Source organism: Marmota monax, unplaced genomic scaffold, assembly GCF_021218885.2.
Source record: "Marmota monax isolate L192 unplaced genomic scaffold, Marmota_monax_Labrador192_F-V1.1 WCK01_AAM20220418_F8-fsc00503, whole genome shotgun sequence".
NCBI classification, from domain to species: Eukaryota; Metazoa; Chordata; class Mammalia; order Rodentia; family Sciuridae; genus Marmota; species Marmota monax.
This window is the reverse complement of record NW_026693958.1, coordinates 82,524-98,285: the sequence shown is the minus strand read 5'-3', so window position 1 is coordinate 98,285 and position 15,762 is coordinate 82,524. Positions and strand designations below refer to the sequence as shown.

The 15,762-nt window shown below is 33.9% G+C and overlaps 2 protein-coding genes across 2 annotated transcripts; both read right to left on the bottom strand.

Annotated features, from left to right (window-relative positions):
- Positions 1 to 598: 598 nt before the first annotated feature.
- Positions 599 to 1,534, bottom strand: LOC124106340 (olfactory receptor 5W2-like). Its single transcript, XM_046463948.1, has one exon. The coding sequence runs from the start codon at positions 1,529 to 1,531 to the stop codon at positions 599 to 601; it is 933 nt and encodes a 310-aa protein (XP_046319904.1). The 5' UTR covers positions 1,532 to 1,534.
- Positions 1,535 to 12,395: 10,861 nt separating this feature from the next.
- LOC124106323 (olfactory receptor 5I1) lies at positions 12,396 to 13,340 on the bottom strand. The gene has a single exon (XM_046463933.1). It carries the CDS (start codon positions 13,338 to 13,340, stop codon positions 12,396 to 12,398), a length of 945 nt encoding a protein of 314 aa, XP_046319889.1.
- Positions 13,341 to 15,762: the final 2,422 nt, after the last annotated feature.

Genomic DNA, 15,762 nt, shown 5'->3' with positions numbered 1-15,762 from the left:
ACTCTCCTACACAACCAATTTAGACATTTTGTTATTTCCTAGCCTTTTGGCTTCATGAAGGTTTAAGTCTTATTGTGAGTTATCAGTATCCTTAGACAATTAATGCATTATACTTCCACTTGTTTATAGGATTCATTACTAAAGAAAATAAAAACATTTCAATTCCTAGAGCACTTAATAAAAACATTGTAAATTTTAATATAATTGAAATAACAACCTGAATGAAAGAATGAGCAAATAAAAACTTGGCCAAGATAGAGATATTTTCATAGAGACATAGTACTTACTATATTGAAATTCAAGACAAAAATGGATAGCCAGGCATAATGATAAATTCCCTTAATCCCTGCAACTCATGAGATAAGGCAAGAATATTGCAGGTGAGAAGCCAGCCTGGGCAAAATAGTGAGGGAAAGTAGAAGACACATAATGGAGCATGGCATGTTTGGGGAGCTACATTTTCCTATTATTGGATTTGAGTACTAATTATCATTATCATAAAGAACTTTAGAAAATCTTTTGCATAAATTTTACCATATGATTTTATGAAATAAAAATTACTACATATGTGCAAGGGGTTGGGACTTGGTATAAATATTTAAAAACACCATTTATTTTTAAGTTTTTGCAGGGCCGCTTTCACATCCTTGTTACGTAGGCTATAAATCAGAGGGTTCATCATGGGAATCACAAGGGTGTAAAACAGTGAGGTCATTTTGTCCTGATCTAGAGAGTAAGAAGAACTTGGCCGGAAATATGTGAAGAGCATGGTGCCCTGGAAAATTGCAACAGCAGTTAAGTGGGAGGCACAGGTGGAGAAAGCTTTGAGCCTCCCTTCAGCAGAGCGGATCTTTAAGACTGATGAGATGATGTAGCCATAAGAGACCAGGACTCCGGAAATGGTACTTAATTCAATCAAACCAAAAATGGTGAATAATACTAGTTGATTCACTTGTATATTAGAACAAGAAAGGAAGAAAAGTGGAGGTAAATCACAGAAGAAATGATTAATCTCGTTAGACCCACAGAAACATAAGCGGAATGCCAATGTTGTGTGTAACAAAGCATCTGCTGTTCCCACCAGGTAAACTCCAGCCATGAGCAGGAAGCATACCTTGCTGGACATTTCTGCTGTGTAGTGCAGGGGGTTGCTAATGGCCTTGTACCGATCAAAGGCCATCACTGCCAGCAGGACACACTCGGAATCTGCAAAGGTGCAGGAGATGAAGAACTGCAGAGCACAGGCAAAGAAAGGAATTGACTTGTTCTTGCCAAATATGTCGACCAGCATCTTGGGCCCAATTGCTGTGGAATAGCAGAGGTCACAGAAAGAGAGGTGGCTGAGAAAAAAGTACATTGGAGTGTGAAGCTGGGGATCCACTCTGATTAAGAAGATCATTCCAAGATTTCCCAAAAGATTAATGAGATAAACAAGTAGAAATATTGTAAATAGGGTCACTTTCATCTCAGGATTATTGGTAATTCCCATGAAAATAAATTCAGTCAATGAGGAGCAATTTTTTCTGTCCATTTTACTCTCTTCTTATTCAAAACTTCTAAAATACAATGAAAAAATTACAAATGCACATTTTGCACTTTTGAACATCAATGATATATTGCTAAGACAGAATAACATTGGTTTCCTTATTGTCATTATTACCCAAGGAAAATTGCCCACCATATTTCATTTCTTACAAATCATGGTTATGTTTTTGAAAGTGGATATAAAAAAATAAATATTGAGGTAGGCAGTACAGAAACTGATATAATTCTACATGCCATTCATGATCTCTGACTTTCCACAAGTCCCCAAAATTTGTTTCCTACTTTATTTGTTTCAAGAGGTAGAATTGCATACATGGAAATCACATTTGGTATTCAAAATGATATGGAGAAACACAGATGCCAGAGAGACAACTTGTAAGATATAGGAATAAGAATTTTATATGCATAAAGAAATTTGTATGGACAAAGAATAAATTGATTACTCTCACTATATTTCTAAAAAAATTCATGACTTATTGAAAAGACATTTGTGCTCATTCTAGAAATATGGAGCAAATCCCAATTACTTCTGAAAATTACTGTTACTCTATTGGCCTGTGATTCTTTAGTATTTGATTAGACATGAAATAAGTTCTATTTACCATTTCAAGAGTCTGTTTTAATTTTACTAAAGTACTCATTACCTGTTTATGGAAGTGGTCTGGTACCAAAAGATAAGTCCTATGACCAAAGAAGTCTGTTAAAAGAAGGCAAAATGGACAGAATTTAACACACCCCCTTGCTTTTCATTACATTTTTTTGTATTAAAAATGGAAACAGAATTAGGATCAATATCTGTTCATTTTCGTAGATATACAAGCCTCTTGGTATATATATATTCATGCCTATGTCTGGTACTAGTATGTTTTTCTTGAAATATGAGAACTGAAATGTAGGTGATGTGTATTAGTGGGTTATTTTAAAGTCTAAGAGACTATGTAGCTCACATGAAGTTGAATTTGTATATATTGTTATCCATAACATAGTAAGTCAAAGGTTTTTGACATGAAACAAACTTAAACACTCCTTCAATTCATGTAAGTATGTGCATGCATAATAATAAAAGAAATTGGCATTTTCATGTATAACTATTCTAAAATACAATACTTTCAATGTTATTATGTGGATATTATTTAATTCAATCATTTTTTTCCTATTCGGAGGGGGAAGACGATCATCTTCAGGCATTAGATAGAATAATCTATGGATGTCAGTGAACAAACATAAAAACAATTCCTTTACAAAATTCTCATTTTTTTCCTAAAGAAATAATATTTGAAAAATTGTTCCCTTTGTCTTTACATCTGGAGACTTGAGAACCTACCTGAGATGAGCAGGTCTTTGGTAGCCGAACACTCAGCAATTAGCATTTTATTTTACTCGGTAGCAACTGGGACTTCAGTTTCTGAAGCTCTTTCCCTCAGGGTTTGATGTGTTAATTAGATTCATGGTTCAGTATTGCCCCTGTGTATAACGCAATGACTTAGCTAATGTTAAACTTCAATTCTTTACTATTTTCACCAAATTGATCTCTAGCAGGAAAAAAACTATAAAGTATATATACATACTGCTACGTAAAATCAAAATTGTCACTCTCCAAAGTGGAAATCAAATGAAACTCATACAGTTCTTCAATCACTCCTAACTCTTATATTGTTCTTCAGTTCTTGATTTTTGAAACATTTTCCTTTATCATCTCACATTAGGAACATTATTACCCTTTGATATCATTTTTTTTAATGTTATGATTAATAGGCTATTTTTTCTTCCTTTTTGGTGGGGGCGGCTACCGGGGATTGAACTCAGGGGCACTGGACCATTGAACCACATCCCCAGCCCTTTTTTGTATTTTATTTAGAGACAGGGTCTCACTGAGTGGCTCATCACCTCACTTTTGCTGAGGCTGTTTTTGAACCTGCAATTCTCCCTTCTCAGCCTTCTGAGCAGCTGGGATTATAGGCCTGGCTATATTCTTCCTTTTAAAATAAACATTTCATTTGTGTATTCATAAGGCTGTGCAGCCACCAACACTATCCAATCACTGAACATTTGTTATCATTTTAGTAAGAAAAACGTCTCTTAGCCTGCACCTTACTTCTCCCTTTTCTGCTAGCCCTGGCAATCTTTAACCTCTTCTGAGGCTGTGTGTTTCCTAATCAGGAGAGTACATATCAACAGAAGTCTAAAATATATGGCCATGTGTCTCAGGCTTCTTTCACTGAGTCTAATATTTCCAGGAATCATCTATGATTTTTCATGTGTCAGAAAACCCTATTTTGCATAGCTGAATAACATTTATTTTCATGTATGTAATATATTTTCATTATCCATTCACCAGTTATGATTTGTTTCTACATTTTCATTATTATGAATAATGATGCTATAAGTATGCATATCAAAGGAATCTTTAAAGACAATATTTCCTGTTGCCATACTCTCAGTCCCCAAAGGAAAGACATCACCCACATTAATTTTAGGATTAAACCACATTCTTCACACATATACACACTTGAGTAAAGACTAGTTTATTCTACCAAAGCTTATCTACTGCATGTAAGACCTTAGGGACAAGATCAATGTTTATTCTCTGTGTCCCCTATGAAAACTGAAATGAGGATTTTCAAAAATAATCGTTTGATATTATTTTTTAAAGAATTTTAGGCTAGTAATTAGTGATCAAATGTAGAAATATACTGACTTTGTGAATTATTGTCTTAATGATAGAGTCATATGTGCAACATTGACTCACATAAGAATTTTGACATGGAAAAATCAATATAAAAATCAAATATTTTGTTCAAAAATAATTTAGTTTGTTATTATTCTTAGTATTTCCTTTCAAAATTAAAAACAATTGGAAGTTTGTATTTTTTTAATCTACAAAAATACTCCTCAACAGATAGTAACGAAATTCTCTGGATGTGAGGTAATATCTCATTGTAAATTTAATATGCATTTCATACATCTGTAAAGATGTTACCATTTTTTACATACCAGTTAAACATATGTGTGTTTTCTTTTAAGAACTATCTCTCAATATTCTTTGCCCATTTTAATGTCTCCCATCAGATCACTAATGTTTGCCTTATATATTTAGAAATTCCAATATGAGTGCATTCATATTTATAATTGTTATGTCCTCTTGATGAATTGACCCTTTTATCAGCACATAATGGTCTTCTTTCCTCTTCTTACAGTTTTAATGTCATTTTTTTTGTCTTAAGTAAGCATAAGTAGCCCTATTATTTTCTCTTTTCATTTGCACTAAAGACTTTTGCTTCTCCTTTCACTCTCAAACGATAGGTGTCCATTAAGGAAACATGAATTTCCAGTAGGCAGCAAATAGATAGGTCTTAATTTTTCAATCTATTCAGGCACTCTATGATTTTTCAATTAAAGAATTTAATGCATTTATATTCAATGTAATTATTGGACATTGGGACTTACTAGTTCCACCTCATTATTTTCTGGTTGTTTTAAGAAGCCTTTATTCCATTTTTCCTATATTACAACCTTCTTTTGTAGTTTTATGGTTTTCTGCAGTGCTAAGTTTTAGGTATTTTCTTTTTTATATGTTATGTCACTACCATAGACATTTACATTGTGGTTACTTTGAGGCTTATATAAATCCACTTGAACATACAAATGGTTATTTTAAGCTGATGGCAACTTTGGTTGATTTGTTGTTAAATTATTTAATTTTGTTGAATTATTAAATTACTATTATTAAATTTCATTGTCTACTTAAACTATATTTCCATGCTATTCTCTCATATTTTATGTATTGATGATATAATTTATTTCTCATAACTTTTATGCTTAATAAAATATTGTATATTTAATTATTTTAATAATTTTACTTTTTAACCTCTATACTGGGAGAGATAATTGATCAGTCACCATGATGATGTTAGAATATTGATTTGACAATGTACTTTTACCCATGAATTTTATATGTTGTGTATTTTCATGCACCTAATTATTATCCCTTTTCTTCAAAGTAAAAAAAATAAATAAATAAGCCCTTTAGAATTCTTATAAAGCAGTTCTAGTGATTTTAAACTGTCTATGCTTTGTTTATTTCAGAAAGTCTTTATCATTGTTTAATTTTAAAAATACAGGGTTGCTGGTTAAAATATTCTTGATTTATAACTTTTTTTTTTCTTTCAAGAGGTTAAACATGGAATCTCAATGGTCTCTGTTAGTCTGTAAGGTTTCTGATGTAGAAATATTCTGACTGTCTCTGGATAATCCTATTGTACACAATTCCCTTCTTTAAAAATGTTCTGTCTTTACAGTTTGTCAGTTTGTTTATGACAGGTTTCAGTGTGGGTAGTTTTTGAAGAATCATATTTGGATCTATTTCTTTCTCCAGGCCTGGAATGTTTTGGCCTTGTTTATTTTAATATATTTCAGTTTTTCCTCCACTTCTCCTTCTGTCACTTAGAAAATGCATAGGCTGTCATGATTTATGGTGTATCCTATGTCACTTAAATCACCATGGTTTCTCATTTTATTCTTTATGCTTTATCGAACTTCAATAAGCTTTACTTCTGATTCATCTATAGTTTGTTAGTAAATCTCTACTGAATTTTTTAATTCAGTTATAGCATTATTTAGATCTATGATTTCTTTTTGCTAATATATATATATTTTGCTTATATATATATATATATATATATATATATGATTTCTTTTTGCTAATATATATATATATATATAATATATGATTTCTTTTTGCTAATATATATATATATATATATATATATATATATATAAAATCTTGGTTAAAATTCTACATTTATTTTTGCATTGCTATCTTGAACTCTGAGTGCATTTCTTTGATGATTACTTTTAATCTCCAGTCAGTTCAATCACAAATCCTCACTTCACTCATGTCAGTTTCTGGAGGTTTATCATGCCATCTTCATTGTCTTAATTTGGAATGAGTTTCCCTGGTTTTCATTTTCCTTGATTTTTTTTTCCTTTTGTCCAATAAGAATTATGCAAATCTAATCCCGTTTGCTGCCAGAGTTGGTGAGTTGAGAGCCAAACTTCGGAGGAATTTGGAGTTTATAATGCAATGTGAAATATAAGCCCTCCTCACCCTAGGAGGACATCAGTATCAGATATTCATATACCAATTTTATGTCACTCTACCTACGACATGTTCTATGTGAGAGTATATCTCACAGTTTTCTAGTCATTTAATGTGGATATTTTCTCAGTGACCAAGTGGGTTGGATCTCTCAATTTGTCTCTGACTTTCTCTCAAAGAAAATGGATCAAAGTATAAACATAGACTTGGTGTATTCACAAAAGAAAGGGAAGTTGAGTGGCTAATTTGTCATGTTGCTGATATTATTCCCTCAGTAATATGTCATATAAATAGTTTGATTATGATATAGCTTAGTATAGTCAGTTTTACTTTGATCCTTATTATAGATCTTTGAACTTTCTCCAATTGAATATTTATATTTTTCCCAAATTTTATAGCTTTTAAACCATGATTTCTTTAAGCAAATTTCACTCAATATCTCCAATCCCCTTCTTTAACTCTTATGGTATGAATGTTAGCTGTCTTAAAGTTGTCCAATAAATATTATGGGTTTTCTTCATTCTTTCTTACTTATTTGTTTCTCTTTTTTCCCCTTTGAGTATATATTTTTAAAATATTCTGCCTTAAGTTCACAGATTCTTTCTTCTCCTTAATAAATTATACTGCAGATTTTCCTATTGCATTTTTATTTCATTAAATGTTTTCTTCAGCTCCAAAATTTCTGTCTGATTTTACACACAGATGTAAACACAAGTTCCTTTTTAGTTGATTTGTTGTTAAATTATTTAATTTTGTTGAATCATTGCTCTGTATTTTTTTCATGTTGACTAAGATTCCTTAAGCTCACTATTTAACTTCTTTTAAGGCTATTTATGGGTGTCCCTTTCTTTGAAGACAGTTAACAGAAACTTACCTTGTCTGGTGTCAGTGTGGAATGTCTTTCCCCCATAGAACATGTGAGTATCTTGTCTGAGCAAAGTATAGGGGGTCTGCTTCCAGTGAGGGAACAGTGTCAAGATCTTTATGAAACCTTTTAGTTTAAGTCAGTGTTGGTGAGGATTGGATTGATCCTAGTGATCAACATTGTGGATTCTCACAGCAGTGATAAGGGCTGTAGGAGACTTGGTTGGGGAAGCCTCCAGTGTCATCTGCACTATATTTTTTTCCCAGTGATGAAATAATTCTTAAGGGTATTTCATTTGGCACTGGGTCCAGGTTGCTTATGGTGAGAGTGGCAGTGGTGTCTGATGTGCAGAATCTCTGGAATGGGCAAGGAACTTGGGTCTTAAGCCTGAGTGCCCATGAAGAAATTGTATCTCTGAGGTTTAAGGCAGTGGTAGCATCTGTGCTCATGATGCATTTTCTCCTGATATATTATTGGCAATGGTGTACCAAGTGTGAGTGCTTGTTGAGTAGCTGGAATTCCAGGGTATAGAGCCTGAGTGTATGAAGAAAACTGCAGTTTTAGAGGCCAGGCAGTGTCGGGTTGCTATGGAAGAGGAACTTCATTGTCTGTTCCTGCTCTTAAACCAAAATGACTCAGACTGGGTAACTTATAAACTATATAAGTTCAGTTTCACAACGCTGAAAGCTGTGAAGTCCAAGATGAAGGTGTCTTTTCGGTGCCACCAAATGGCAGACTAGGCAAAAGCTATATTGTCACATTTAAGAGGTGCCAGAGAGTTCCAGTTTTGAAAGGGTACTAAGAGTTTATGAGAGCAAAACCGTCATAACTTAATACTTTTGCTGAAAGTCCTGCCTTATAATACCGCAATAGAAATAGGTTTTAACATGAGCTTTGGAAAGACAATTTCCAACAATAGCAACAGTTGTCCAAAGCATAGGTACACTCAGAAAGATTGTGTTGGAAATGAATGGAGATACAGCAGTTCTGGGGTGCAGGGCACATACTAACTTGCTAATGCAATAGAGCTATTGACAACAGTATGGGCATGCACAGAGAAACTGAGCATCTGGGTGCAGAATTCAATCTAGCTTGCAGTTCTGGTGATTCTGGGGTCTGAAGCATGGATGCATATACTGCATCTGTGTAACTGATGTCCAGGGGAGCACTTGTGGAAAGGCCGCAGCATTGGGGTGAGTGGTATGTGTGTGTTCGAAAAGGATGTTGGTTTTATTCCTAAGGCGACACAATAGTAGTCCATTAGTGACAAGTTACAAGCAGCAACATCTCTCACTTTAGGGTTGTCCACAGCAAGACACCCTCAGGGGCAAAATATTTTTGTGTTTCCAACAGAGCACATTGTTGGAGACAAAAGATGGTACCCACCCTGTGGCTCATACCGGCCACACTCTCCTGTCTCTTATTTCTAGCCATCTACAAACATCTCAAACATTCTATTTTCCCACTAGTCTTCTGTGAATTTATCCTCCATTTCTCTTTTCTTTCTTTCTTTCTTTCTTTCTTTCTTTCTTTCTTTCTTTCTTTTTCTTTTCTTTTTTTTTTTTTTTTGCCCTACTCTATTATAGCAGATAAATAAATGTCTCCTTGAGTCATCCTGAGACTGCTATGATTTTTGAATAATTATCCATTTTTCCCCTGGGGGAATGATGTCTTCTATGCTAAGTTGATAATGCTACTCTTAACTCACCAAAATCAAGTATGATAAACTAAGGGAGAAAAAGATACAGCTCCTCACAATTTTGTATCTGAAGGTACATTAAGAAAATTTTGTCTTCCATCCTCACAATTTTGAAATATGCTTTGTTTATTAAAACACATCTTTCTATCTTCTAAAGTCTTTTTTCAATTCTTTCTCCAGTGTTCTATAGTTCATTGTAGAGATCTTTCATCACTTTTGTTATATTTATTCCCAAGTATTTTATTTTGGGGCAGCTCTTGTGAATGGAGTAATTTGTTTTTAAAATTTCTCTTTCAATAGATTTATCACTGATGTGTAGGTATGTGTTTGATTATTCTTTCTCCCGAAATCCTAGCAAGAATTCCATCAAATTACATGGAGGACTGTTAGTTGGTCATATTGGGATGCCCATGCTACTGAACCATCAGGAAAAACGTCCTGATTGTGGTGATTGTCTATAAGTTATGTTGTTACTTCCATATAATGAGGAAGGTGGGCAGAATTTATGGAAGGCAGGAGAGCCTTTGAAGTCTCTTATATTATGTTCACTCCCATTGGAAAAACTTAATAGAAAAGTAAAACAGTTCAATATAAAAATAACTACTAGTGAAATGGACATTTTAACAATAATAGTTTGAATACTTTTACCAGAAAAGAAATCATAACAGTTGAGGTGTTTGTTGAGACTGAAGAGAGTTTGAAATAGATTATTGAAAAAAGTAATTTATGTGTTCCAGCTGTAATGATATCAACAGTAGTTGAAACAAAGATTGTACTACTTATTTATCTCTAGAATTTTCATACACTCACACACACAAATAAATATCCAATATTTCCCCCATCGTCCATTCTTCTGCTTCTTAACATAAGACATGGTAATTGTGGCTTATACTTCTAAATCAACAGTTTAGTGATTTAGAAGTATAAAGTAGTACAAAGTTTCGGTGGACATAGCTAGAAGAATCCTCCATCACCCCAGATAGATAAAGTGACATGTAAAATTCTGTATATCTTCTTTATTCAGTTGTATGCATACATCTGTTTGGAATAAGCACACTTTTATAATTGGTTTTATTTGAAAATTAAATGTTTATGAATGGCACACTGAAAGGGCTGGATTCTTCTGGGTATCATTCTCAGTAGGCTCCTGGCTGGGAGCTACATTTATCCAATCAATTCCTAGGTTAGAATTAGTTTAAAGAAGTAATTATATGAGACTTCAACATAAACCTCCTAACCCCATAATACTTTCAGGTTTCCGCTGCCAATATTGAAATTCAGAGTAAGTTCCTTTTGATACCAGCACAGGGACCACACATAGTTCAGCAAAGATGCTTTAGGAAGGTCTTAGTCATATTGTAGGTAGGTGGTCAGCTTCTCAAAATGATGATTGTGTTGGATCTAAAATACAATTTCAGCTTTGCTAGCTGCATTACAGCCACGGGAATTCAGCAAGCACCTGCCATTAGTGAAGAAATACAGCAGGCTCCCTGTATAATGAGGAGGGCAGGACTCCAGGAAGCATAGCAGATGATGGCAGCCCTCAGGGTGCTTATTAAGCACGCTGAGTTGAGCCAGGGTTTCTCTTCATGCTGCTCCAGCTTGTACATTGGAATCGCCTGAGGAACTCTAAAAACCACTGGCACATTCTAACTTTTACTATTTTCTTACTTAGAAATAATCATGTTTTCTGAAAAACAATATAATGTCTGTGATATAATTATTGACTACCAAATGGCAGTAGTATAGCAAATGTAAGAATTTAATTTGCAACTTTAATCTACCCAATGTAGATATTATCACTAATAGATGCTTAAGTATGTCAAGGACGTGACTGGCATAAAAAGTTTTGTTTAGAAACCCTGCATCTAACATGCTCTGTATGATTATAAACTTGGTTGAATAACAGTGAAACCAAATTCAGGATTAGAGTGTTCAGTTTGATTGTAGTTTTGAGAGTGTGTGCTCTCTTCTTACCAAATGAAGCACCAGAAATGCTGAGAAAGAACATTGTAGGAGAGAAATATCAAGAAAATTTGTATAGAGAATTTTAAAACTGGCACTAAAATTATTTTGGCTGTAATATAGAGAATATTGTTGTAAATATACTTTTACTCAGGTATTTCCAGATCAAAGATTATTAGTATTTACTATCACAGAATAATATTTATGAACAGCAAAATGTATTGGTTTCTGAAATATATTTTGCAATGAATTCCCACTATAGTATTCTACCATAGCACTGAAATGATTTCTCCATGAAGACATTGGTACACACTGTCATAACATAGTGGCTCACACTGTTTCTGAGATGCCACAGAATGTTCCATACTGTCAGCAATACTTTGGCAGGATAAACAATAAGAGATAAGAAAAAATACAATTATTTTTTTTATTATAATTTACCTCTGTTGCTCAAGCTGCTATTTAGACAAGTTTCCAAAACACTCTGGGGTAAACTAAGTGTAGAAATTATTAAAAAATAACTAAACTGACCTTTATAAAACTATTTTTTAAACTTTTGCATTCCAAATGTTCCTTATTATATGATGTGCCTTCTAATTAATGTGCAATACAACTATATAAAGTAAAAATCATTTAACTGGTAAAACTGTACAGATATTATTCTTAGCACTTAAATGTATCAACACTACTGACCACTAAAATCAATGATACAGGTAAAAGTATTCTCTCTCATTTTCAGGCAAATGAACTGTGGCTGAGAAAAGTACAGCAATTTTTTCATTGTACCATTCATTATCCAGGAGCAGACATAACATACATATCTAGGCAATCTGGCATCTTCTCCTACCAAGAAACCCACACTTCTGAGACATTCTGCATACATATGTATCCACAGTTTTCTGAAATATTTAGTATATCATGACCCAAACAATTTTAACATACATCCCAAGCCTGTAACCAAACACATATTGAAGAGCAGCTATTATTTAGTTGCTTAATAAACAAAACATTTTTTAATGTTTACTTTTATCATGGGATTATAAAAAGCATTTGACTGTGTGAAAAAACAAATGTGATAATAGCCTGTTATTGATTGTGTGAAAAAAAACAAATGTGATAATAGCCTGTTATGCAAGTAGGTGTGTGCCTGCTGGTCAGGTTGCTGCAGGTGCCCATTTAGAGTTATTAATCAGGGAATTAGATGAATCTTGAAATGTTTTCTCTCATGAAGAATTTACCTTTGATTGTAGAGCTTTCTTCTCTGCATGTTTTACATCTTTATTTCTGAAACTGTAAATCAATGGGTTCAGCATTGGGATGATAATGGTGTAGAACACCAAGATAATTTTATCAGTGTTGGGAGCATACACAGACCTGGGACGGAAGTAAATGAAGAGAAGAGTCCCCTGGTAGATGACCACAGAAGTCAGGTGAGAGGCACAGGTAGAGAAGGTTTTCTTCCTCCCACCAGCAGAGCAGATCTTTAAGACTGAAAGAAGGATGAAATAGTAGGAGGTGATGATGATGATGAAGCAGATAATTTCCACTGAGCTGCCATATGTGGAGAGGAGCCACTCATTAAGTGATGTGTCTGTGCAGGAGAGCTTAAGGAGGGGAGGGAGGTCACAGAAAAAGTGGTTCATGACATTTTTGTCACAGTAGTTCAGAATAAAGGCAAAGGATGTGTGAACCAGAGAGCTCAGGTTGCCTCCAATGTAGGACAAGACAATCAGCCTGATACAGATGCCCCGTGACATCACAACTGTGTACAGTAAAGGGTTGCAGATGGCCACATAGCGGTCATATGCCATGGCAGCCAAGATAAAGGATTCAGTATCTGCAAAAGTGCAGAAGAAATAAAACTTCAGGGCACACCCATAGTAGGAAATAGATTTGTTTACTGAGAGGAAATTGATCAGCATTTTGGGCACAATGACTGAGGAATAGCAAAGGTCAACAAAGGACAGGTTGCTGAGGAAGAAATACATGGGGGTTTGAAGTTGTGGATCTGTCCTGATTAACAGCATCAATCCAATGTTCCCTGTTAAGATCATACCATACAATACGAGAAATAGGAGGAATAGGACAATCTGCAGTTCAGGGCGAGTAGGAAAACCCAGGAGAATGAATTCAGTGACCAAGGTGTAGTTTCCCTCTGTAAATTCCATCTTCGGTGTGATTTTCCTTTTATAAGAATTTTAACCTTCTAAATTAACATATAGATGCAAGGAGAATGATAATGAGATATCCAGGTAATGTACTGTTTACAAAATAATTAACCAGTAAATACATTATGATCAAAGTTTCTAAAGCATAAACTAGGAGATACATTTCATAATTTATTAGCTATCAGATTTCATAGTTACATCTTTTATTTATTCAATCAACTATTATTCCTGTCATTGGACATTTGGCTCCCTGTGAGCAGGAATCAACGTATGGTTTCACTAACATTTTCAGTCATAAAACAATAGCTGGCTAAGAGTACTAACAAAGCAATAAATTAATGGACTGATTGATGATGGTATAAAGAACATGAATATATATATATATATATATATATGCATATATATACATATGTATATATATATATACATATATATATTTATATAATATCATTTAAAATTGATTCCTAGACTAGTATAAAAATGAGAACTTTAGAACAATGTTTTCTAAGATTTAATGTACGCTAGTATGTTATATTTCTTGAATGTGGATTGAGTATTTTAATAAAAAAGTGCTAGATAAGTGTTTAATTTTAAAATATAAAGTAAAAGCTCTGTTAGTGAAATGAAAACAAGCAACAGTAAATATCAGATCTGAATATATTTTTAACAAGAAAAATCTTTGGATAACACCATATATCCTGTGCACATAATAAATTAAACATGAAATAAGTTGTTTGCTTTTATTATTTTGGCGTATGTCATCAGTAAATAGTGAATATTATTCCACTGATTCAGCATTTAGTTGCAAGTTTACTTCTAATTAAATCATAGACGTTCTTGCTATTTTAAGACAATTAGCAAACCGAAAAAGCCACTGTTTTTGTTTCAGCATAATATAATTGGTTAAGCCTGAGACAGTTTTCAATCACTGCTTCCAAATTCTCAGAATATTTTCAGGAGTAGAACCTGAAGTACCTGAAGGAGTTGAATTGATATGACTTTGAAGTGAAAGTAATGTTGAACTTAAGCTCAGAAATAGACTTAGAGATACATAAAATAATCTTAAAAGGAAAGCATGCAATTGCTATCTTAGTATTACCCCAGAAAGGCAGGAAGGACATTAAATATTTTTCTGTAATTTATAAAGTAAGTACTATGACAGTGACAGGGCTACAAACTTCATCTTACTTAATCATAAACTTTCTTCTGGCATGGACAAGTTGAACAGGAGAAGGATGATGGCCAGAAGCTTAAGCACCTGTTCAAGGTGTTGTCCTACCTTATTTCCTGGTTGTGAATACAAGGAGGTCCATGGCAGGGCAGCGCTTAATTTATCATTTTGATTGTTTGCAAAATTATCAAATTCATTGTATTAGCATTAGTAAGATTTTGGTTGCCTGTCTATCTTGGCCATAGGTAGACAATGTGACTTTGTGTAACAATGTAAGTTATCTTAATCGACACCACAACAAGGGCAAAAATATCTTATGGTTTCTGTATTTAATAAATTATCTCTATCTACCACCTATGTATGTATTTGTCATTCCATGTGTAATTCCTTGGAGAGAATGACATTTAGTGGATAAACAGCAAACTTTATAAAATGACGATTATGTATAATGGAAATATTTTAAATGCTTTATAACCATTTGTCAGCAAAACCATTAACAAAATTATAATGGAGCTACTATCATTATCATTTTGTTCTTATGAAAGGCAAACTAGAGAATCTGAGATCGACAAATGTGATAAAAGGATTGGCATTAAAGATCCTGACCCCAAAACCTCATGATACATTGGCTTTCCATAAACCAGTTTCTTATCAACTTCATATTTGGGGCAAAAACACTGCTGCTTAGGGTAAAATACCAAGGTCATTGAACCAGTAGTCAGTAGATTTGATACAAGTTCAAGTGTTCCCCAGCGAAAGCCCATGAGAGCAAGCAAGAGGGTGGTCATAACATGAACAGTGTGACCACTCTGAGACAGGCAGAGGTTCCTGGAGTGGCTGAAGGGAAGAAGAAAAGGCCTCTCTGTTTCCTAAGAAAGAAGGGCATTTTCTCTTAGGAGCTTCCAACTGGTCATTTCTTTTGATAGCCTAAAAATTCTGTGTAGAGACAGGATACAGGGAAGGGAAGATACAGGATGGGAAATGCGGGGAGGAAAGTGGAGCTTGAACTCTTGTTTTAAAAGGAAATTAACAAAAATATATAATCAAGCTACTGGATTCAGTAAATTCTTCTCATATGTAAAACAGTTTTATGGAATAAAAGTATCAAGTAGGCAGTCATGTGTGTTTTCTTATCTGTGACCAAAGGAGTCTTTAAGCAAAGATATGTTGCATCCCTGGACAACCTGGATCAGAGTGACACAGAGGAATGCTCTTACAGACATAATATTGAGTAGTAAAAAATACAGTTTC

Excerpts from the sequence above, each read along its gene's own strand:
- LOC124106340 (XM_046463948.1), bottom strand. The coding sequence starts at position 1,531 with ATGGACAGAAAAAATTGCTCCTCATTGACTGAATTTATTTTCATGGGA.
- LOC124106323 (XM_046463933.1), bottom strand. The coding sequence starts at position 13,340 with ATGGAATTTACAGAGGGAAACTACACCTTGGTCACTGAATTCATTCTC.